The following is a 22,612-nucleotide window of genomic DNA, read 5'->3' on the forward strand; positions in this document are numbered from 1 at the left end:
TTCTTGATAATTTTAAATGTTACCCGCAGACATTTAAGCTGTGAATTGCAAGCAAGCACTAAACATTTAACATTCAGTAATATCTTGAATGCTGAGCTGCACAAAGGCTGGGTTCTGATTCTGCGTTTTTATCACGGGCAATAATTAATTTCTGTGTCTCCACTCTTTCCATTTCTTGTTCCATCAAAGGGCAGAATCTCTTTCCCCCTGATGGTCCTCTGTGGAGCTGTGAATCTTTCCAGTTTGCAGTTGAAGCTGGACTAGTGTCCTATATTTATAGTACAATTCAAACACTTACTTGTAATAGAAATCAAATAGTCCTCCCAGATCTAAGGAATGCATTCTGTAAGCCACAAATTCCTAACCTTTTGAGGACTGAATTTTGGAGGGCCGTAGACTTGCCCATAGTTTAGCTAATTATTTGAAATGGAACAAAAGGAAAAGTTGTCTCTCAAAAGAGGCTGTCAGAAAAACACATTATTTGCAGCTGCTGTTTGTGATCCCTGAGTTCCGAGATTAATACTAAACTAGTATCAAAATTATGAGAGCTTCTGTTTTTGTTATAGGGTGATTTTTGAACAAGCATTAGAACTAGAGGAACATAAGCAGGGGATTTGTTGGCTTCAGACTGTCTTAAGAAAATAAGATAAATGTTTATATGATCTCAGAGTTCTTGTGTTTTCTCTTTTTGCCTGTTAGATCCAGTAGACAAAAGAGAGGACGGGGAGAAGAGAAATCAAGTGATGGAGAAAAACTATTTGTTAGAAAGTAAAAAAAAATCTACTGGGATGTATGGAGTCAACAGTGAAGTTCAGGGGATGTAATGGAGAGAAGTCTTTGAGATGAAAACTAATATATTGCGTTCAGGGAAGGCTCTGGGCAGCAGTCCTCCAAGAAGAATCCAGGGATTGTAGTGTTGCTCAGGTTGGAAAAGACCTTCAAGATATCAAGTCCAACCACAGGGATGATAGAGACCAAAAGCTGAACATGCCTTAACAGTGCTGTGCTGTGGTGGAAAATATAACTGTTCTTAAAATGCTTTTTGGAGGGAAGAAATCCTTGCATTCTTCCTGACACTGGAAAAGCTTCAGTATCAGCCTGTGGCAGCATGTTTGAAGGAAGAGGCAGACCAAATGATGAGAGGCTAGAGGATCAAAGGATGGTAGGCTGGTGCTTGGAAATATTAACCTACAAAGGCAAAAAGATTGAAAGGTTAATAGAAGAAATGATAGCTATTTTCAAGCCTATAAAGTTATCTTCTGATAGAAAGGGCATGAATTACTCACCATATCGAGACAGAGCAAATGGTAGTGTACTGAAATTGCAGCAGCTGGATATTGAGAAAAGGCTGCATCTGCTCCCTAGAAAGGCTACAAGATTGTTACTTGTTTGTATAACCTCTTACAAAATCATTATGTTTGAGCTGGTGTTCAGAGCTGAGCAGAGGGATGAGCCAGGTGAACTCTGTGCTGTGTTCCCTCCTGCTGCTCTGGTGGAAGGATTTATATGCAGGATGTATGATCTCCCTACCCAACCAGAAAGAACGCAGTAATGAAGGGACAGCAGGTGCAGTCATTTTGGAATAACCAACTGGAATGCAATAACCAGTGTGCGTTTCTGCAGTGATGGAGGATTTCCCTCTTAGTTCTTTTGTATGGGGGAAAAAACAAAAACGAATCAAAACAAACTGTGCCTCTGTCAAACATGTGTCCATGACTGAGTGAGGAGGTTCTGCACACCTGGGTCTTGTCTGAGGAAATAGTGATCAACCATTGGTGCCTGTTCCCTGAGTGAAATGCTCAGAGGAATCCCAGAGCAGGAGAATTGCTCTTGTTTTGGTGTTCCTCCACAGAGCCTAAATGGACATAACAGCCAAGAGCTGTGCAGTTTCTGAGACAGAATTACCTTTTCAATTAGTTCCCCTTGAGCATCTGAATGGTGAAGATCCCTTTAATTCCAATAGAGTAGAGGCTTCATCCTGCATGTTTTTTGCCAGTCCTGATATTTATTGCTGATCCACAAAGCAATTTAACTCTTGAATACATTAGTAGAAAAATCTACCTGATATGTGAGAGAATTGAAAGCATAAGTTATGCTTGTTCTCATCAGCAACGAGAAATGAGCGAAATCACGCTCTGTTCATCCTTACAGTAATTCACATTCCTTGAGCTGTGCTGCACAGCTGATGCTCAGGGATGCACCATCTGTTTGCCTTCTTTTTTCTCTTCTTTCCTGTACATCTGCTTTAGTCCTGTTATGGACAGGACAGTGGATTGCAGGGCTCTTTGCACCCGCTCTAGCTGCTGTTATTCTGGGGGATGAAACAGATGGGTGAGCATGGGGAATCTCACCCAGTAACAACCACATTTTCAGAGTACCTGCCCAAAACACTGTTGATTTCTGTATCTTGCTCAGTATGCATGGAGTCAAATCTAGCTTCTCAGGAAAGTGTCCCAACCTCGAGTTGCTCTGGATAGGGCACCCTGAATGCTCCCAGCTGAAGGTGCTCCACAGTACAGAACATCTCCTTGGGTGTCTCAGGAGGCTAACCTGGGCCACAGGTTAGGATTAGGGCCGCAGGTTAACTGCCTGTCTGCAGCCACAGCTCCCCAACGCAGCCACAGGGGCACTCAGCCATCCACAGCATTTGGTCCTCTGACAGACTCACAGCTTGCTTCTGGTGCTACTTGGAGCTTTACAGAGTTTAGGAGTGAAATGAAATTGATTCTTTCTATTTTCATCACTGCTTTCGGTTCTGAAAAGTAGGACGGAGAGTCAGCTCACGATTTTTGGCACCATGGAGCAGTTCTGAATCAGTAGCAAGAGCGCAGAATTTGTTAACAGATTAGAGAGATTCTAACATCAGTGTGTAACTTGGATCGCATTTCATAGTTTATCTTTGAGCTGAGATTTTTATTTTATCTTTTTGTAATTCTAACTTGAAATGCAGACCTGCCATCGCTGATGGAAGTTGTGTTGAGAAATTGCTTTGGCGCCGTGGAGAAGTGAACTGTAAGACAACCTTCTGCACGCTACAAATGTGCTCGAGAAACTGCAGAGCTTTTCTGCATCTTCCTTTTAATTCTCTAAGTCTGCCCTCGGGATTTAAATATATTCAGAACTCATCATCATCCATCTTTAGCAGTGAGGTTTGCTGTGTCTGTCTGCCTATTTTAACCAGAGCTTTTTGGAACTTTCCCTAGAGTTATCTGCCTTACAAAGTGAGCTCAGTAACGTGCACTTCTTTCAAAGCCCTTCCCTCCAGCACTGTGGATATTGTGCATCGTGTTATTCAAGCTTGATGTAGCAGTATGAAATAGGTCAGGAGAGGCCATGCTTCTGGATTCTTCCTTGTTAGTTTTTCTCCTGGCCCATTAAAGTAAGTTTTCCTTGACAGTGGGAGAAGTGGATGTGAAAAGGAGCAAAGAGAAGCATTCAGCAGAAGTGTACTCACTGACTGCAGCTCCCTGAGGTGAGGCAGGCAGCAGCGTATGCTTACTCATCACACTGATGTGAGACTGACATTCTTCTTCAAGACATGATTGATCACAGGCATTAGAAGCTCAAACAACCCCAGGAACAAGCTTCGGTTCCTCCATGTGCTTTGGTGGCATCTGTAAAGGTGCCAGGAATGGTTGCAAGTGAGCATTTAGGATTTGCTTTGTCACTGCAGTTCTTGAGCCGTGTGAGTTTTAATCCAAAACCCCCTGCTAACCTCCCTGGTTCTGTGACAAGAGGAGTGCTTTGTAGGCTAACTGATGTGGGAGAGAGCAAGATTCGATGGTGCCGTGGTTTTGTGCAGCTGATGAGCTGATGTACCTCCCTTCCTCCCTTGTGCTCCCACCCCAAAAAGCCTTCAGAGAGCTGATAGAAAATAATCTCCAGTCCTGGAATGAGCTCTACAGAAATGGAACTGCTATTGTGTGAGTTTGTATAGATAAAATGGCTATTATTACTATTTTACCCCAACTGCACTTACTTTGTAGAACAGAAAACCCTTGGCAGCCCTGTTTTCCACACTAGCTTATTCACATTGGGTCTCTGTGTGGTAGAGATCCCATTTACTTGTCCTTTAACTAAATCAGATGTATGTGCAGGTCTATAACACCCTGCTCTGAAGGTGCCAGTATATTGTTATTTAATGTTTAAACTAAAAGTGGTCTGTCGGTTGCCTGTTTTGAAGGCTTAACTTTTAAATATACTTTATATATATTTCTCAACTTCAAAATCAGATGAAAATACATGGCTGCACTGTGAGCAATTTTATTCACTGTGAGAACGCTGTTCTTTTGGGTGTGGATGATGTTAGAGGATCCACTGGAGAGGATCAGAATAGACTTGGAAAGGAAACCACCCTCAGATTTGTAGGGCTCTGTGGCTGTTGGTTGTATGGGATCCAAGCTGTGCATCAGGCTGGCTCTCTGGCTGCCTCAGCCAAGGCTGGCTTCCTAAAGCAGCAGCCTGCAGGCAGACAAGAAGACACCACTGACAAAGGATAGGACTGTCTCTTGGCTTTCTTGCAAAGGTTTTTTGTGCCTTAAGTGTACAAAACAACATATGGTTAAACCTGGTTTAGATATTTTTTTCCAGTCTTTCAGCAATCACAAAATAAAATATTAATAAGTGGTGGAAGAGTTTGACTCAATCTATGGTGTTGTGGTTGGTCTGCCTTTTGTGCTATGAGGAGCAGCACACTTTATGATGCTCCAACCCACCCCACCTCCTTCCCCATCGTGGGGTGAGGATGTGCCCATGAAGACGTAAGAGAGGCAGGAGGTTACAGTGAAGGGATGTGTGTCCCGTCATAGAAAGCCAAAACTGGACAGATTCAACAAAGCACAGTTTCTCTTCAATACCCAGGATACTGAATTATTGATCTGCCTTGAAAATGGTGAGTTTGTTGCTCCTTGAGGTGCTGAAACACTTGCTCTGTGAATGCAAGCACTCATGCTGGAGTGACCTGGTGATGTCAATTCTGGTGTGCAGCTGGTTGGGGTCCTGCACAGCGTGGGGCAGAGCTGATGAGTGGGCATTTCATTTTGGTTTTTCTTCTTATGTGTTGTCCTTGTGACTGAGGTTGTGTGATGCTCTCTCTAGAGGCATGTTGCCATGTTTTGGATTTAGGAGAAAAGCTGCATTAACAGCATACTGATGTTTTAGTTGCTGCTAAGGAGTATTTACAGTAAGTCAAGGACTTCTGGCTTCTCACAGTGTCCTGGGGGTGCACAGGGTGCTGGGAGGGGACAGAACCAGGACAGCTGACCCAGTCTGCCCAAAGGGATGTCCCAGACCTTATGGTGTCATGCTCAGCAATAAAACTGGGGAGGCTGCTGCTGCTCGAGGACTGACTGGGAATGGGTCAGTGGGTGGTGACTGCATTGTGCTCTCTGCCTTTATCCCATGGGCTTTATCCTGTTGTGATGGGGCAGTGAGCTGCCTGCTGGGTTAAACCACAACACACGTTTCTCCTAACTGAGGTGAATTTGTACTACTACCCTGCCTTTTAAATCAATCAGCTGTGGCTGTATTATTCTGTGAATTGAGAAGCAGGATGTTGGTGCAGATTTTGTGACATCTTTGTGATTTTTCTAGATTGGTGTAGTGGAAAGTTAGCTGAGACTAGACAGATGTTTGATGCTGTCGCTTGCTATTAACAGGCAGTTTGTCAGGCAATCTGTGCAGCTCACAGAAAGAAAATACTTTCCTATGGACACTTATTTACAATGGAATTTGCATTAAAATCACATTCACAAGGGCTTAATGTAAAGCAGATCTAGAGTTTCACCATTTACTAGGAGGAAAAGCTTTAAGCAGACTCTAGCTTTGGAAGGTGAGGGACAGCAGGCTGAAATATTTCAGGGTATTACAGGAAATGGGGCACTGCAGGGTAACAGCAGCTATTCAAGTGTGGGAATTACCTTAGTGTGAAGCAGGTAGCTCAGGAGAATACCTGACACCTCAGGTGGATGTGGTGTCTGCACCACCTTTGTGTTGGAATCCTGCCTGTCCCCATGGCTGAATGAGATTTGTTTAGAAGCTGAAGTGACTCATCTGAAGGTCAGAGAACACGGTCCCCTTGGGAATGGGAAGTTCAGTCCCTGCCCTGCAATGCAGAGGCTGCAGGTCTTTTCTGTAATTCAACGTTAGTTAAGCAGAGGGGAAAATTAATGGCTTGCCACAACCTTTGTACCAAGTCACTGAAACAGGCTTTCAGTGTGAGGCAGTGGGGGCTGCTGGGCTAACCTGAGTGGGTCTTCCTCAGGATGGAGCTGTGTCAGGAGCAGCAAGCACATCTCTGGGTAGCTGGTAGGTGGCAAGGTGAAAGTTAGGAGATGGTGAAATGGTGCTGAGAGAAGTGCTAATGCCGTTTGAGGGAGAGAAATCCCAGTCCCTGCAGAAGCCAAGGTCAGGCTGGACGGAGCTCTGAGCACTGATGGAGCTGTAGGTGTCCCTGTGCATTGCAGGGAGTTGGACCAAGTGACCTTTCAAGGTCCTTTCAACTCTAATTCTATGAAATACTCCTCATTTTGACCTGCACAGAAGAGTTCTGATGAGCTAATCTGGGAAGGCAAGGGAGTGGGAGAGGGAAGAAAGCTTTCTCCTTTGCTAAGTTTGTCTCAGCTGAGTGCCCTGCTGTGGGACAAGTTTTATGAATCTACAGATGCAGTGTCTGCAGGAGGAGGAGAGATCTCAGGGCTTTTGGAGAATGGTACTGATGCACCTGGAATCCTGAGTGGCTTTTGAAATTGAGTATTTCTCTATTTCCTAGCCCCATAAAGTAAGCCTTCTTCCTTCTGTCCTCTTGCATAAACTCTAGAGTGTGAATTTTTTTTTGCTTCTGAGTTCTTTTTGGCTATTGAGGTGGCACTCTGCAGTGTGCAGGGCAGCTCCTTGGTCCTGGGATCCCTGAGCATCACTGAGAGGCCCTCTAAGTGTCTACATGACCCTGCTGGCAAAGCCTGGCAAATGTGAACTTGGAGTCATTTTACAGCTTGAAATGGCAGCACTGTGACTAGGAGGGCATTATTCTATGCAAGGATGAGTTCAATCTGCAGCACGGTGATTTCATCTGTGTAGACCTATCTGTGCCTGGGCTTACAACAGAAGTGCCTAATTGAAGTCTCTGCTCATTATTGGTTCAAGTGATTAACTGCAATTACCTGATCAGGATTTACTCGCTGCAAGCGTGGTTTATACTCATGAGGAATGGTAAATTCAACTTCCTCACAAACTAAACCATGCCTGCTTCTTTCCACAGTGTGAGGGATTGAAAAGTTGCATTTACTTTGCAGGCAATTAATTATTGTGGCCTCATTTAGAAACGTTGTGTTGTTCTTAGATAAATCTGCACTCTATCTAGCTGCCTTTTTTTGCAGTGCAGTTTTTTCTTCAAACCAAAGTCAAACCTTAAATCCAAACGGAGTGCTCCTGTGCCAGCAGATTGGGCTGCAGCTGTGTCTGTGGGAGCAGGGCATGTCTTTGAGGTGCTAGGAGAGACTGAAATCCAGGACTGAACGCACCAGGCACCTCTGTCTGTGCTGGAAAGGCTGTCTGGCCCCAGGAATGGGGCTGCAGTGGAAATGAGACCATATTGCATAGCTGGTTCCCAGCAGCGCTTTGAGATTTCCTGCTTTCTCACCTCTACTTCCCCTTGCTACCAATTCCAGGTGTTTTTCCTTCAAAATGCACCAAAACAGATAACACAGGGATTTCTGCTCCCAGGTGCCTGTGCCCCATTAGCTGGCATTCTCCTGCCTGTGCCTCTGGCAGGTGGGTGTTCCCTGGCACATTTGCAGTCGTGTGTTTCCCTGACGTCCCTTCCTAGCCCAGGGGCTCGCTTCTGCTCCCCTCCTAAAGCTGAAGCAGCCATTTGTGCCACCCAGGTCCTTTCCTGCCCCTATATCCCATGTCTCTCGGCCAAAGCTGCCTTTTTGCCTGGAGCTGTTGGGAAATCCGAGGGATGGGTGGCTTTGCTTTCTTTTCCTTTTTTTGTCTGTGGATTTTGAATTCTGATTTGGTGAGAGCTGCTTTGGTTCTGCAGAGCCATGGGTTTAGGTCAGTCATTGAAGCTTGGATCTATTGTTAATGAAGAAGTCTGATTTATAATGCCTTTTCCCTCAAGCTAATGGACAAACGTTTAAGGAAAAAAAAGTTGCCTTTTTTTCTTGTATGTGAAAGAAAACGTATAGTGTAGGTAATAGAGAACTCCAAGGAAATTTCAGGCCAGATCTTAGCTACCATCTCAAATTGATGTTCCTTCGACGTTGCCATGACTGCGACAGAGTGACTCATCCTGTTATGGTGAGCAATTTGCTTGTCTTACAAAGTCACCAGGGAAATAATTTTCCCATATCTATATGTACCAAGGCTGCAAGGCTTGCTTTTGCAAACAAGACAAATAATATTTCCTGGTACTACAAGCAGCCGGCTGGAAAATGAGACCAATAGGTTCTATTCTTAGTTCTGTCATTAACCTTGGACATTTTCTTTAACTTCACTGGAGCTCTCCTTAGCTGTCTGTAAAGAGGAAAAAGTTATAAATACAGGAGTTGGTTTTAGAACATAATTAAAACTCTGACGTTTAAAGTCATCCAGAAGAGTAAAGTGTTGTTCAGTAATACTTCCAAAATGACTGAAGTCGCAGTGTGTACGTGTGGGTTGGCAGGTGTGAGAGATGGGGATGGTGATGCTCCCAAGAAATCTGTGTTTATATGTCAAAGCTGCGAGGTCTCTCATTCTGTGTCGACCTCTTTTTAAGTAGCACACATGGAATGATTCAGATGGGAAGCTGAGCTGTCACAGTGCTTACAGCATCTTGTATCTGAGGGGTGCATCCTGCAGTGCTTGCTCCTTGGGAGCAGTGTGTCTCTTTGGCTGAGATCTGGGGTTGCATTTGCTGCTGCCCATTAGTTTGGAGATGCTTTGTGATTTCTGTGGGCTTTCTGTTTTGTTTTCTGTTTTGCTTCTTGATGCCCTGCTGGGGATCTGACTTTGAATTGTTTGCCAGGGGGAGAATGTCTAATGATGACTCTGATGATTCTGAATGCATTTAAGTACCTCGTTTCTTATTTGGTAAAACATTTGTGTGGAGATCTTTCACAATAAACAACACATTTTTCAACTCATTGATTGATACTGCAATTATTAGTCTTCTACTGTACAAATGATTGGGAAATATTGATTATTGGTGTTGGAGACAAGGTTAGAAGCTTTGCTTGGCTATGAGAACAGTGGTTTCTATCAGCAAAAGTCCTTCTTGGGGTGACTGAGAGAAAAGACTGTCAGCTCAAAGGGACCACGCAAATGTGATTTGAGGGGCTGGTGTGGAAATGTCCTGCTAAGTATTTTGCTCTGATTCTGTGTGGTTCAAGTGTGTGTTTGTTCCCTTAATGCAAGACATCTGAAACTGTTTACTGTGAGTTGACTAATTCCCACAGGGCAGGTGGAAGCAGCACTGCGTGGGGAATTGGAGCCTGAGCTGCTTACAGCAGGTGGAGGTGGACAGCAGGCACCAACAGAGTGACTTTGCTAGGGTACAGGCACGCTGCAGACAGGAAGCAGAGCTGGAAATGGAGTTTCCCCTAATTAATTGGATTCTTTTTTCCTTCTGTTCCCAGTGTAAGTTAAATAATGGCTGCTTTGTTTTGTTTTTATTATTTTTTTTTTCCCTAGGTAAAACAAGACAGAAATGATGAAATGATAAAATGATCAGACACCAGGCGTTACAACCAGGAAAGAAGTAATGATTACAAAACTGCATCTCCTTATTGTTCAACCAGAGAGAACGTTTTACAAAACTTAGAAGTGTCCATTTAATTGCATTGTTTTGAGTATATTCTGCCTGAATGTTTGTTTCTTTTCTTCCTCTTGTCTCCCATTGCTAGGTTGTGACCAGACTTATTCACTTGCTGGGCGAGAAGATCCTTGGCAGCCTTCAGCAGGGAGGTAAGAGTCATTGCTGGGCTCTTCCCATCCATTCTGGTGCTTCCTTGGAACTGGAACTACATCATTAAATTCAGAAAGAGAAAGTAACTACTTGACAAGAGAACTTGTCCCTAAATATTTCTGCTGTTGGTTGTCACAAGTGAATGTTTAATTTGTCATATGTAAGTACACCATTTTTTTGGTGGAGACACGTGGCTGTGTCAGGATAGGAGTGGATGGAAAACTACTGCTGTGTACATGCAGTGATATTTCCATGAAATCTCTTGCTAAAGAACAGCTCCAAGGGATCATTAGAAATAACTGCCACGATAGACCTGAATCTGATAGTCATGCTGAGTGGCATCTGCGTACTGACTGACTTAGCATGTCTGTATTTGCATTATCTTAATGAATTGTCTGAGAGCAAATGGTTCATTATGCATTGGTTGGTAAGTTTTATGTATGTGGCAGAGGCAAACCAAAGTGTATTTACTAATTGAAGTGATTAGGAGGAAGTTTCCCATAGTTGGTTGTTCTTGTGCAGCTTTTAGCAGAAAACAAATGCATGTTAACCACTGATTGTGTTGTGGAATTCTTTACTGTTGTGGTTTTTTGATTGTTTTAATAGAAAAGTTCTCTACTGTTTCTTTATTTCTTTAATATTTAGATATTCCAAGGTGACTGGAATTGAAGCTGTCACCTTGCAGGTTTTGAAGCCATTTTGGGGAATGAGTTTCCAAATCCATTCTTCCAGTGCTTTGTATGCACCATCAGTTTTGTGTATATCTCTAGCAGTAATTGTTCTTAATCTCTTGTGCATGCTGAAATGCCTTTGTGACCTAGGGCAGAGTTTGCACTGCGTGGGAAATGGGACAATATGTGCTCTGGAGAAGATGGAAGGAAAATTAGTGGTAGGCAATAATAGGAGCAGGATCAGAGAACAGCCATTGAAGTTCTGAGGAGAGAAGGACCGATGGAGATGAAAGAGTGGAGCAGTGATATGTAACTTGTTTGAACCTACAAATACCTTCTTGAAGATCACCTAAAAGGGAGAAAAACTATTTAATGTTCTGTGGAGAGCTATTTTAGAAGACTTGAATATCTCCAGTGCTGAATATATTTGAAAAAAAGGTTTATCTGGCATTTCTTTGTGTCCTACAGTGTACTATTGATATGCACTTTAAATGAGTTTTCATATCAATTACAGAATATCACGTGCTTCCATATGTCCATCTCGAGAATGGCACGTGGTGGAGCTTTGCAGGGTAAAATAAGATGAGCCAGTTGCTAAATCTTAACTTAGATAACACTGATTTTATTGTATGCTTACAGTTGAGTTGGCAGGTGCTAGCAGCAAAGTCAGATTGTCTGAGAGGGGTTATGGAGGAAATAAATGGTATAAAACTGAAAAGAACTGTTTGTAGAACACACCTATCATTCTTTTCCTGAGCTAAACTATCTGGGAAGATCTTTGTTACGTGCATCAAATACTTCTGTCAAAAAATGCTTTTCTCTGCCCGTAGCCCCTCTGTGCTGCTCAGTCTATTGCAATATATTGGAGATGCTTCCACAGTTGCTTTGCATCTGTTTTAGAGGTTCCATGTTTTATTTTAACATTCATGCACACCTGTCTGTAAAGATTCACATTTTCCCATCTTGGAAAGGAGTGAAAATAGATGTAGATACACATTTCCTACAGAAACTTTGTTGAAAATGTGTATTTATTTCCTTGATCAGAAATACCATAAGAAGTGGGTATTTATTTTGGATATATTTGGATACTGATAACAAACCTGGGCTTTTGCTATTTGAGATAATTCCCCTTGAGAGGCAGATTGATGTCTCAGTGTTGTGGCTGTGTGTGGTGCTTCAGAGTGCAGTTTGGTCTTTTTCTTAACAGGTCAAGTAAAGGCACATTGCATTTTACCTGGTCCTATCACTCAGATACCTTTAAATTTGCTCAGCTTTTACCCACATCCTGTGTCATCTGCTGATAATGACAGAAATCCTTTTTTTTTTTTCCTCCTGCTGTGCACGAATGCAGAGCCTTTCCTTTTGTGTGAAATGGAGGATGTTATGTTTAAGTTGGGTGAAGCCATTCAGTGATAGTTCCCTTACTGCCTCTGGATGACAAATGATGTGACTTTCTTGTTTCTGTTTGTTGTTTTGTTTTTTTCTTTTCCAACAGGCCATCCTTTTGGATTGCACAGCTCAAGCAGCAAGTGGGATGCTGGAAATCCTGCCAGCAATCTCTCCACAATAGCAATTATGCCGGTGTCTGAAGAGGTGCCACTTACTGCTTTCACTCTGGAGCTCAAGCATGCTCTCAATGCTGTGGGTAAGAAGTGTTTATGTGTTACTGCATCATGGGGAATAAATGCCTCTTATTTTTCAGAGAAGTATAGCCAGGTACCTGTCAATCAGCAGGTGGATTCATGCTTCATTTGGAGGGCAACTCACGTAGCAATGCTCCAGATGACATCTTCCGAATATCTTTCTTCTTCTGACTCGCTCTCCTTCTTTCCTTATCATGTTTTCCTAACATATAGTGGAAAATGCTGTGGCCTCGATTACTCAGAAAGATTCTAATCTGTGTGACCTGTTGCACTCCTAAGACTGCAGGTACGTCAGTGATGGGTGCCCACACCGTACTGCTCCCACAGGGCCTGTTTGAGAGTTCAGGTTTTTTTCTCTCTTAACTGTGAGCCTCTTCCAGACTGTTTTAGTTGTACAGCTTGATCCCACAAAGGATTTCTCTTACAATTTTCTGTTGTTAGCTAGGTAGTAAGTGGCAAACATAAGACTGGATTCAGAAGGCTTGCACAGGAGATCCATCCAGGATGGCATTGGAATTCTGAACAGTCCTAAATCATGCCTTCCTACTCTGGCTTACTTTATCCTGTTTGTTGCCAGCTTGTCTGTCTTGTGCTCACAAAACCATGTATTCAGTTCACAACTGATTCATTAATTGCTGTATGCATTGGTGAAGTTGGTTGCACAAGTTCCAGTTGCTCACAAAGCCATGTACCTAATTCACAGTTCAGATCATGCTCCACTATAGTTTGATATTTTCTGAACATCCTTTTTTCATCCTTATATGCTATCATAGATCTCGAGTAAATCTCCTGCAGTTCTTTGAATTGAAGCTCTGCTGTCTCAGAGCACTTTGAAAAGTACAGGTTAGTGATGCTTGATCTATAACCACTTAGATTTATTTTAATGATTATTTTTGTTGGTCTTAATTAAGGGTATCTGGGGGAGTTGGCTCTTAGTATTCTGTTTTAAAACCTTCTAGACAAGCAGGCAAAGGAAAATGTGGTTGGTGTTTGAGCTCCTTCACCTTTAGAGACATAATTTCGTATGTGTTGTTGTGTCACAGTGAGCACTAATTTGTGGGTGTTTGAAGATTCCTTTTATTTTGGGGAGGCAAAAAAAAAGTTATAACAGAACAAAGATTTCAGCCACAGCTATATTGCTAATGGGTACTTAGAATGGATTGTTGCCAGCTTGTTTTGATGGGCGACAGCACCGGGAGCCTGTAAATAAAGCAAACCAAGATTAAGTATTTAAAGGACTATTCGGAATAAAAATAACCCTTCTAGTTGAAAGCAACTGGAACGTAACAAACGGGGGGTTTTGTTTTGATCACTCGGCCTTTTCTTGTGCACCCTTCATTTTTATTTTCTGCATCTAAACTGACGTCTGTGTAGTACTTGGCAGCTATAGATAGTATACAACCTTGGCATCTCAAGTTCTTGCCAAGATGGAGCAGACGGCTGCAGTGGGAAGAGGAAAGTGTTGTGTGAAAACACAGCTAGCCATATGGTCCCAAACACAGCTGGTAGACCAAGCTCTCTAGCCTTGATAGCCCCTCTTCGTCGGGTCAGCCTGGTGTTTGCTCAGCCCGCAGCTCTTTGAAACAGTGGTTAACCTTCTGCCAATGGTTGGTTGTGTGTTTGTATGCTGTATAGCTCTGAGGGTCTTTTTTTTTTTTTAATGCAGGCTGTATTCTATTATTTTTATTTTTTAGCAGTGTTTTCTCTTATTTTCCTAATGCTTTTGTGCTTTCTGCTGAGGCTGTAAGTTGTGTGAATGTTCTGTACTGATGCACGACAAAATGGTCTGAACAAGCTAAGTCAGTGCTGTGAAGCAAAATTTCGGTTTACTTTTGGGTTTTCTTAATTATGCTCCTTATCAGTTAGAACTCTGTCCATTTTACACTTGAGGAACTCAGACACACTGTGTGGAGAGATCTGGATTAGGTCCTTAGTGATCAACTATTGTATTGGAACTCATCTTGGTGAGTGCTTACCTGCTTCTGACTTTCAAATTGGTGAATTGGCACTAGGGTCTTAGCTGTGAGCTGTGATTAGATGTTAAACTTAATTATGAAATGAGAGGTGTTATTGAATGTGCTTGAGAAGGCTTAACTGAAGATCTTCCTCTTTGGAATGTCAGTTTGAGTGAATATGTTCCTAATTCTGGAAATTGGAAGTTCCCCTGTGTATACTTGCTGCTTTTCATCAGCATTTGTTGCTTATTCTTTTGTTTTCTCTTGGAAGGAACTTGTTGATAAGCTGTAAACTGAGATATTTAAAGTTTGATTCTTCTTGTTTCATTGGTTTGGCCTTGAAATATGTTCCAGAGCAAATATAGACCAGTCTTGGTGTGTAGGGACTTGTGTGGGGTTAAAGCAGCTGATTTTCAGTTTCCTACTGCAACTTAATATATTTTTATAACATTCCTTAGTCTTCCCACAATATTAATTTAGATGGATATTGTAGTGATGTCCTTGCTGCAGGTTGGAGAAAAGAGAACAGAAATTAGAATAAATGCAGTAATTCTGAAATGACTGCCAGAACCATAATGAGCTATCATTGCAGGAGATGGTAACTTCTGGGGGAAGTCTGCAGGCTGACCTTCATCCTGGGTGAGTTGTCTGCCTGTAGGTTGGGTTGGAACTAAACCTACAAAATGAGATCAGGGGATGCTTTTCTTTCCTTGGGACTGGCATTAGAAGGCTGCTTCCAGTGCATTTTTATTTTGGTTTATGACTACTTTCATCTTATTAGAGGAGTCTGATAGTAATAACAAAGAGAGTATCTCAGTCTGGGAGAATCAATGTTAGTAACAGCATGATTAATTTATACTGTCCACAAGAATGGAAAAATTAAGTAGAAATTAATTCACCAATAATAAGGCTTATTGCATTATTCACAAATAATAGGGTTTATAGGTTTGTTAATTGAATCTATTATGTGGATTTAATATTTAAATTTGTAGTGGAACCAAGTGATGTCCTGTCCAGGCTGGGCTCTGTTGGTTTTTTGACTTTAGGCATTGCTTTATTTTTGTATTATTTTGAAGCAGACAGTAAAATAAGCTTATCCCTTTGGTTGGTGTCTGTGTTCTTCCTGCTGACCCCATCAACTGGCAAAACAGGAGTGAAGCAGTTACCTGGTGCCTGATGGCAGTAAGTCAGTGTGAACCCGTCTTCATCTTGAGAAAATTATGATGGTAAAACATGATCATAATATATCATAGAATGGCTTAGATTAGAAGGGACCTTAAAGATCATTGAGCTCCAACCCCTGCTGTGGGCAAGGAATGATCTGAGCACTGAGAAGAGGGCAGAGGAGTCCTGCAGAGCGTGGCAAACCAGGGGCTGCTCACTGCTTCCTCGCTGTTTGCTTTCATGCTGCCCTTCCTCTGAACCTTAGTCTCTGGGTTTCCAGAGAAAGAGAATGCAGAATATAAAACCTGCAGAGAACTGGGATAGAATTTTCCACTTCAGAACTAGTGTGAATTAAAAGTGAGCATGTTCTTTGTTTTGTCTTTTTGCTGCACAGTTGCAGGTTGGATCAACCATGCCAATGAATTCTGGTCAGTGTCCTTCGGTTTTCTTTGACTTTTTTTCCCCTAAATTCTTGCAGAGCAGAGAGCAGCTCTTGTCAAAAAAGCTTTTCTAGAACACTGAGGTTTGAAAAAATGGATTTGCCTAGCTATTTCTCATTTCTAACTGAGAGCAGTTATGTGGTGCCACATAACTGATGTGCAAATGGCTGTGCAAATTCTGGCTTTTTGTGGAAGCCCCTCTAATCATATGGAAATTTCAGACTGAGTAGAGAGGAAGGTTTCAAATCCAGCATACACTTCTCTCCTCTTGCTTACAGCCCTTAACTAAGCTTGCTTTCAGTTCCTAATTATGTATAATGCATTGTAAATCTCACTGAAATACCTTTACTAATAATTTACTGGACTTTTTAATGCATTATTCTACCAGAATGTCCCTTCTTTATGCACAAATTAGATTTAAAGGTTAAGAATCTAATGTGTTGAGATGAATGTGGTGCCTGGAACCAGCACAGGATGGTACTCTTTGCTGGGCAAAGTCTTCTGACACTGAGACATCAACCTCCTTTTTCAAGTCTTTATCTTTGGCACACAACTTTGTAGACTTTTCTTTAGGCGCAGTAGAAGTTCTGATTTGATGAAGTCCAGGCAAGTAAGTTTGCTGTGATTGAACTTTAGTGCGTGTGGTTCTTGGCTGTGTCTTTCTGTCCCTGTGTTTTTATCCAGGTTGAGGTGGATTTACAATCATCCATAAGCATCAGCGATCACTTCTTTCATATGTTTCCTTATTTCAGTACTTCATATTTGATCCAACTGAGGTGTGTGATTTCAGGATTATATTAGATATAGAACTAGGGCATCTGATTGCCACTCCTTCATATCTTGGGAAGTGCTGCTAAATGGAAAACATTATGAAAGTGAGTACCATGTTTATCTTTAGAAAAAAGGGAAAAGGTTTGCATCTCTTACGTAATGCTTGTCTTCTTACTGGGCCACAGCATGAGACTGGGAGCCTCGCTGAAGTGCTACCTCAGGCCTGCCTTATTCTTAAAAGATGCAGTGAGCCAGACCTCTGATATTTGCCAGTGCTTTGTTCTTCTCACTTCTCTTTCACAGACTTGTAGTTCTGTCCTGAAAACAGATGACTTTGGAGTACCAATTTAGATGCTCTGTGAGGTTTCTCGGTGAATCATGATCATCTGTGCCTGGGGGTGAGACTGCTGCCATGCTGTATTTTCTCACCTGAAGCACAGAAGAGCCAGGATTCAGACTCCCAGTGAATGCTGAAAGATAAGTCTCTGGGGAATCTTTAAAAGTTACCACCTCTGGCTTGGAAATTCATGAACTGCAAATTGCTGGAGGCTTGGAGAATGGCATTAAGCTTTCCCTGCTCTAATACTCATGCCCAGCAATCTGTTGTTGGTCACAGTCAGACAGTAGTGGGCTCGATAAATATTGAACATTACCTCATATCACCTTTCCTGTGCTCTTACCTTTGAGCTCTTAACCCTATGTATAATGCTTCTGAAAGAGAAGACAGTGGAGGATGGAGGGGTGTTGCTGTTCCACCAGGAGCAGCCATAAGGTGCCTGGGGGCTGCTGTAGGTGTGGAGAGAGCATCACATTATCACCTGGTGACGTGCATTGGCAATGCTGTAACACATTGACTGGGACATTCCTGCCTACCAGCAAGGCTGTGTGAAGGGTGTATACTTGAGAAGCATTTTCATTACTTGGTTATTCTCAGCACTTTAGTCTAAATAACACTTGGTCATACTGTTTTATGTGCTTGAGAACACATATGTTGGTGTTCTTGATCACGTTGATGGAGGGTTATTTAATGGTTGACTAATTGGGAGCTTGCTAGAAATTGGAAGTGTAGAGCAGATGGTTGCTGCTTCTGAAGCAAAACAGAGCTGTTTGGGTTGGAAGCACCGCTGAGTCCTAGTGCTAGTTGTGATTGATGGTCTGTGTGCCCTTGTCCTCCAGGGGCAGGCAATGGGGAGGCTCCTGCAGTGTGTCCGTACTCATGTGTTGGGTTATGGGCTGAGTGCAGGCAGCCCCTGTCCCAAATGCAACAGGAAGGTGCCTGATGTGATTTCTGAAGAAATGCTCGTCCTCGAGGCTCTGTGGATGTGTTGCCTCCACTTGAGCAGTGTCTGTGGGTGAGGTAACCATCACCTTATTAATGTAAAGCTGCATCCCAGCCCTACAAAGCCTTACTTTGTGCCGTGAATCAGAGGCGTTTGGGGCTGCATCACTGTGTTTAATGTGTCCTCTTGGGGCAGGTGCTCTGCTGCATCAGATTGGTGTGGTGGGCTCTGAGCTCCTCTGCTGCTCTGAGATCCCAGCAGGCAGGCACAGGGGGTTCACAGCAGATGTGATACGGAGCTCTCACTGCTCTCCTTATCATCAGTCTCTTATTGGACATCTTTACTGCATTCCTCAGCTCATTTTACATTCCTGTTAGTCTTTGCCTGCTAAACTTTCACCACCATCATAAAACTTTTTAGGTTGCATGTGTTGGAAGAATAACTGGTCTACATATCACTTCTGTTTTGCTGAGAGCTTTGACACATTAATGAGCACAAATGACAACTCAGGTGTTGGATGCTTTTTCAAAACTTGCCTGCCCTTTCTCCCTTACAGTGGGGAAATGAAATTCAACTCCAGTCCTTCCAGCTTCTGTGCCTTCCTATTGGCCTTCGCTTCCTATGTCTGTGGTCTTCACTTGTGGTGTGTTCTTATGGATTTTTTTAAAAAAGAGCAAATGTTATTTGGATGTTTGGAAATAAAAGATTAAAAATCCAAAATGGAGATTTTTTTTGGTCAGGTCTGGCAGTAAGCTGTGCTTAAACAGAGTGAAGCCTGGCAGGAAGGAGCTGAGCATTACGAGAGATGCAGGTTGATGCTGAAGGTCGGGGTGGACAGCTGTAGATACTGTGCTTGTGCTTTTTCTTTCTGAGCATCTAAGTGGGGAATTCTGATACTTTACCATCTTGTTCACTCCTGTTTTCTTGATTTTTACTAAATACATTATGCCATGTACTTGCCTTGAGGGGCTACACATGATTAAGTGCTGTGTTTTTTCATATTTGATTTTCTGTTCTTTTATTAGTAGAAAGGATTACATTAGGAGAACGCTCACCAAATGAATGGAAAGCGTGAATTTCTCAATATGAGAAATGTGAGGTTAATCCTTTGTTTTTCTCAGGTTTGCTTTTTTTTTTTGTATTTAGCTGCAACTATTTTGCAGCTTCCACCAATGAAATAGAATCGCTAATAAAGAAAAAAATAGATGAAAGTGCCTGAAGAAGCTGATCTTCTTTGTGTACTGAAATTCATCTCAGACATACTGCTGTTGCCAGATGTGCATATGTTTTGCTGCAGTAGAAGTAGTGTGGATCAGGCTCAGCCCTATGGATATGGATTTCTTTTCAGAAAAAGACTAAAGGGTTGGGAGTATGGCATATTGAATAGGAAGTACTACTAGAGAGCTTTAATTTTCATCTGAGGAGCTGCTTTACCAAGGGTGAACAAATGTATGTATTTCAGTATGCCAGTGAGTCAGCTTCGTTCTTTGCAACCGATTCCTGAGGTTTTCTATGGTTTGGAAAGGTATGTGATACCCCAAATATTGTGTTTGTGGTGTCAAAATACAGCTGAAGTAGAAGCCCTCATTCTTATGGCATTGAAGAACGCAATAAAAGAGCTTGGAGGTCGGGGCCAATGCATGAATACAGCAGGAGGGAATGTGGGAAATGGAAGATGTTATTGTAGTTTAGTGTGAAAATCTTCATGCCAACTCTTCTGTGGCAACTCTCAATGCACTTATCCATCGTGATCGTTAAAGAAAAAAGCTGCATTTGTTATAGAGACATAGCTATATTTTCCCTACACAGTTTGTCAGGAGCTGAATGGCAGACATTCATATATGAACCTCTCTGTTCTTTCAGGTCCTGCCTTGCTGCTCACAAGTGATAACATCAAACAGCGGCTGGGTTCTGCTGCGCTGGATAGGTGCGTGCAGCTGTGTGATGTGTGGGAAAAGGCAGGAGGGTTCCATGCAAATATACAGTGTTTGGGAACTAAACCTCCTATTTTAACATACACTATACCTTTCTAATCAAGGTGTTTGAGACAATGAGATGTTTCAAGAGCATTTGGTTCAAATGTTTTTCCCCATAGTTACTTTCTCACCTGTGCAATCAGACAAACTGAGTTAGCCTAAGGGTGATGACACGCTGGAACAGGTTGCCCAAGGAGACTGTGATGCCCCATCCCTGCAGGCATTCAGGGCCAGGCTGGATGTGGCTCTGGGCAGCCTGGGCTGCTGGTTGGTGACCCTGCACATAGCAGGGGGTTGGAATTGGATGATCATTGTGGGCCTTTTCAACCCAGGCCATTCTATGATTCTACGTCATGGAAGCCTTACTGAAGCACTCCTCTTTTCTCTAAGTGCATATTGAATGGTATAAATGATGAAGAAATCAACATGCACGAGCCTGGAAATGAAGGCAGGGAGGGAATGTTGGGAAACAGACTGAGCAAGCAAGGGATGCAAGGTTCTGATGCTCTTCAGATGCTGTGCTTGATGTGCAGGACTTCACTTTGGCAGGAGCTGTGGTATGAAAGAAGTTTGCTTTCTCTGTCCCCAGCATCCATGAGTACCGACTGACGAGCTGGTTGGGCCAGCAGGAGGACATCCACCGCATCGTCCTGTACCAGGCAGACAGCACCCTTACTCCATGGACTCAACGCTGCATCAGGCAGGCTGACTGCATCTTGATAGTAGGGCTGGGAGACCAGGAGCCCACTGTTGGAGAGGTGTGGAACAGCTTCTTTCCATGTTTGCAGTGTTAGCAGTCAAGAGTGAAAAAAATGTTGTTTCACACAAGTGAATTTCTGGGGATTTGATACCCAGTGAAGCATAAATAATGGATTTCTTGGGAATATTTCATTATAAGTAGAGGAATTAAATGAGAATTTTCTGACATGACAAGCTTTATATAAGAGTATTTCCGGCAGAGTTCCAAAGAATCATTTTGGTCAATGGTAAATCAAAGCCAAATCACATTGAAGCAATATGGTATTCATGTTTCTGTCCAGAATTTCTCTGCAGGATCTCCAGATAAGTAGATAAAATCTTTGGTTCATTTAATGGTTTATGTGTAGGGAAAGCTATATGTGAATTGTGTTGTATTTCATTACAGACTGTAAGCCGTTTTTTTTTTTTCCCTACAACCTGTTCTTATCCTTAATATATTATTGCTAAAGTTTGTTGATCAGGCACAAATTCTACAGGAACTGGGGGGAAAAAATAGGGCTATTAAGATTGTGAAGTGCTGAGTCTGACCTCCAAAAGCCTGGGACTGTTCCCATCTGCAGCGTTCTTTTGTGTCTGGTGTTGGTTCTTTGTCAGCATGGGGGAGGCAGGAAGCACAGTAATGGGAACTCACCATCAGATGTCTGAAACAAAAAGGAAGAAGGGCAAGGAGAAAAAAGTGTCTGATTGGATATTAAAAAAAAAAAAAACCCATACTGAAAGCTTTCAGGCTCAGGTATGACTTGAGAAGCAACCTCATTCTGTGTGAACAGTGTGCACCTGTGCTGTGCTTTTAATGGCATGTGTTCTAGATAAAAATCACTGTTTTACATTCAGATTTAAATCCTTGTCCAATTTTAAAGTTCTCTTTGCCACATCAGCCCACAGCTATCAGCGTGCTTGGCTAAATCCATCTTGTTTGAGGTTCTCAGTGTGCATAGCAATCTGCACATTCAGATTAGGTGTCAGGCATGTGTTTGCACATATATGTATTCCAAAATAGAACATCTCATTAAGTTAATAACGGAGCAGTATGTTCCTGATACCTCCATTCCTTTGGTGTAAATAATTTCCTGTAGCTGGAGAGGATGCTGGAGAACACAGCGGTCCGAGCCCAGAAGCAGCTGATTCTGCTCCATAAGGAGGATGGACCTCTCCCTTCCCGAACTGTGGAATGGCTCAATATGAGGAGCTGGTGTTCTGCACATCTTCATATCCACTGCCCACGAAGAGTGTTTTCCAAAAGAAGCTTGCCAAAGCTGGTGAGATACCTGACTTGGTGGTTGGGCTGCAGTACTTGTAATCCGTGTTTCAAATGTTATCTGACATGGTGTTGTTACAGGATGTTCTTATTTGCAGCTGAGTGTTACATTGCTGCTGTTCTCTTAAATCTATCTGGCTTTTCATGTTAATCAGTACTTTTAAATCTTTGATCAAGAAAGAGAAATATCTTTACAGAAAATACTGCACTACTGTGAAATTCTTCCATCTTAAGCAAAATTATGGGAGATGCAGTTGATTACTAGGCCTGTTTGAATAGTTCATAGCCCCCCTCCCCTTTTTTTTTGGTATGTTGTTAACATGGGCTATAAGACATTCATGTTTCATGCTTTTAGGACAATCATTGTATTCTTCCCTTCTGCAGATAGAGATGTATGAACGTGTGTTCCAGAAGCCATCAGACCGCCACTCAGACTTCTCTCGCCTGGCTCGTGTTCTGACTGGAAATGCCATTGCCCTGGTCCTTGGTGGTGGGGGAGCCAGGTAGGTCCCACAATGTTCTCTGGTGTCTGCTGCCAAAGGTCCCACCCTGCTGCTGTGTGTCCTGTGGCGTGTCCTGGGCACATGGATGCACTGCTGTAGAGTCCTAGAGCACCACTGTTGCGGAGCTGTGATTAGATCAGAATAACAGGCATCCTATAAAATCTGCACTGTTCTGTAAATAACTTTCTGGAGAGAGGCTGAGGAGATGCTTTTCTTATGCAAACATAACTGGGTGGATTTTTGTTT

General features: G+C 42.6%; 1 protein-coding gene across 4 annotated transcripts in view; it reads left to right on the top strand.

The window, feature by feature from the left end:
* Positions 1-22,612, top strand: part of PNPLA7 (patatin like domain 7, lysophospholipase) — a 116,685-nt gene that overhangs the window by 49,684 nt on the left and 44,389 nt on the right. For all 4 annotated transcript variants that reach the window (XM_031601535.2, XM_031601531.2, XM_031601532.2 and 1 more), the window contains 6 exons: positions 9,885-9,945; positions 12,113-12,262; positions 19,734-19,797; positions 20,436-20,604; positions 21,682-21,864; positions 22,248-22,366. In XM_031601535.2, coding sequence (XP_031457395.2) covers positions 9,885-9,945; positions 12,113-12,262; positions 19,734-19,797; positions 20,436-20,604; positions 21,682-21,864; positions 22,248-22,366 — 746 coding nt within the window. The remainder of the gene's footprint in view (positions 1-9,884; positions 9,946-12,112; positions 12,263-19,733; positions 19,798-20,435; positions 20,605-21,681; positions 21,865-22,247; positions 22,367-22,612) is intronic.

Source organism: Phasianus colchicus, chromosome 19, assembly GCF_987193195.1.
Source record: "Phasianus colchicus chromosome 19, bPhaCol1.hap1.1, whole genome shotgun sequence".
Lineage (NCBI taxonomy): Eukaryota > Metazoa > Chordata > Aves > Galliformes > Phasianidae > Phasianus > Phasianus colchicus.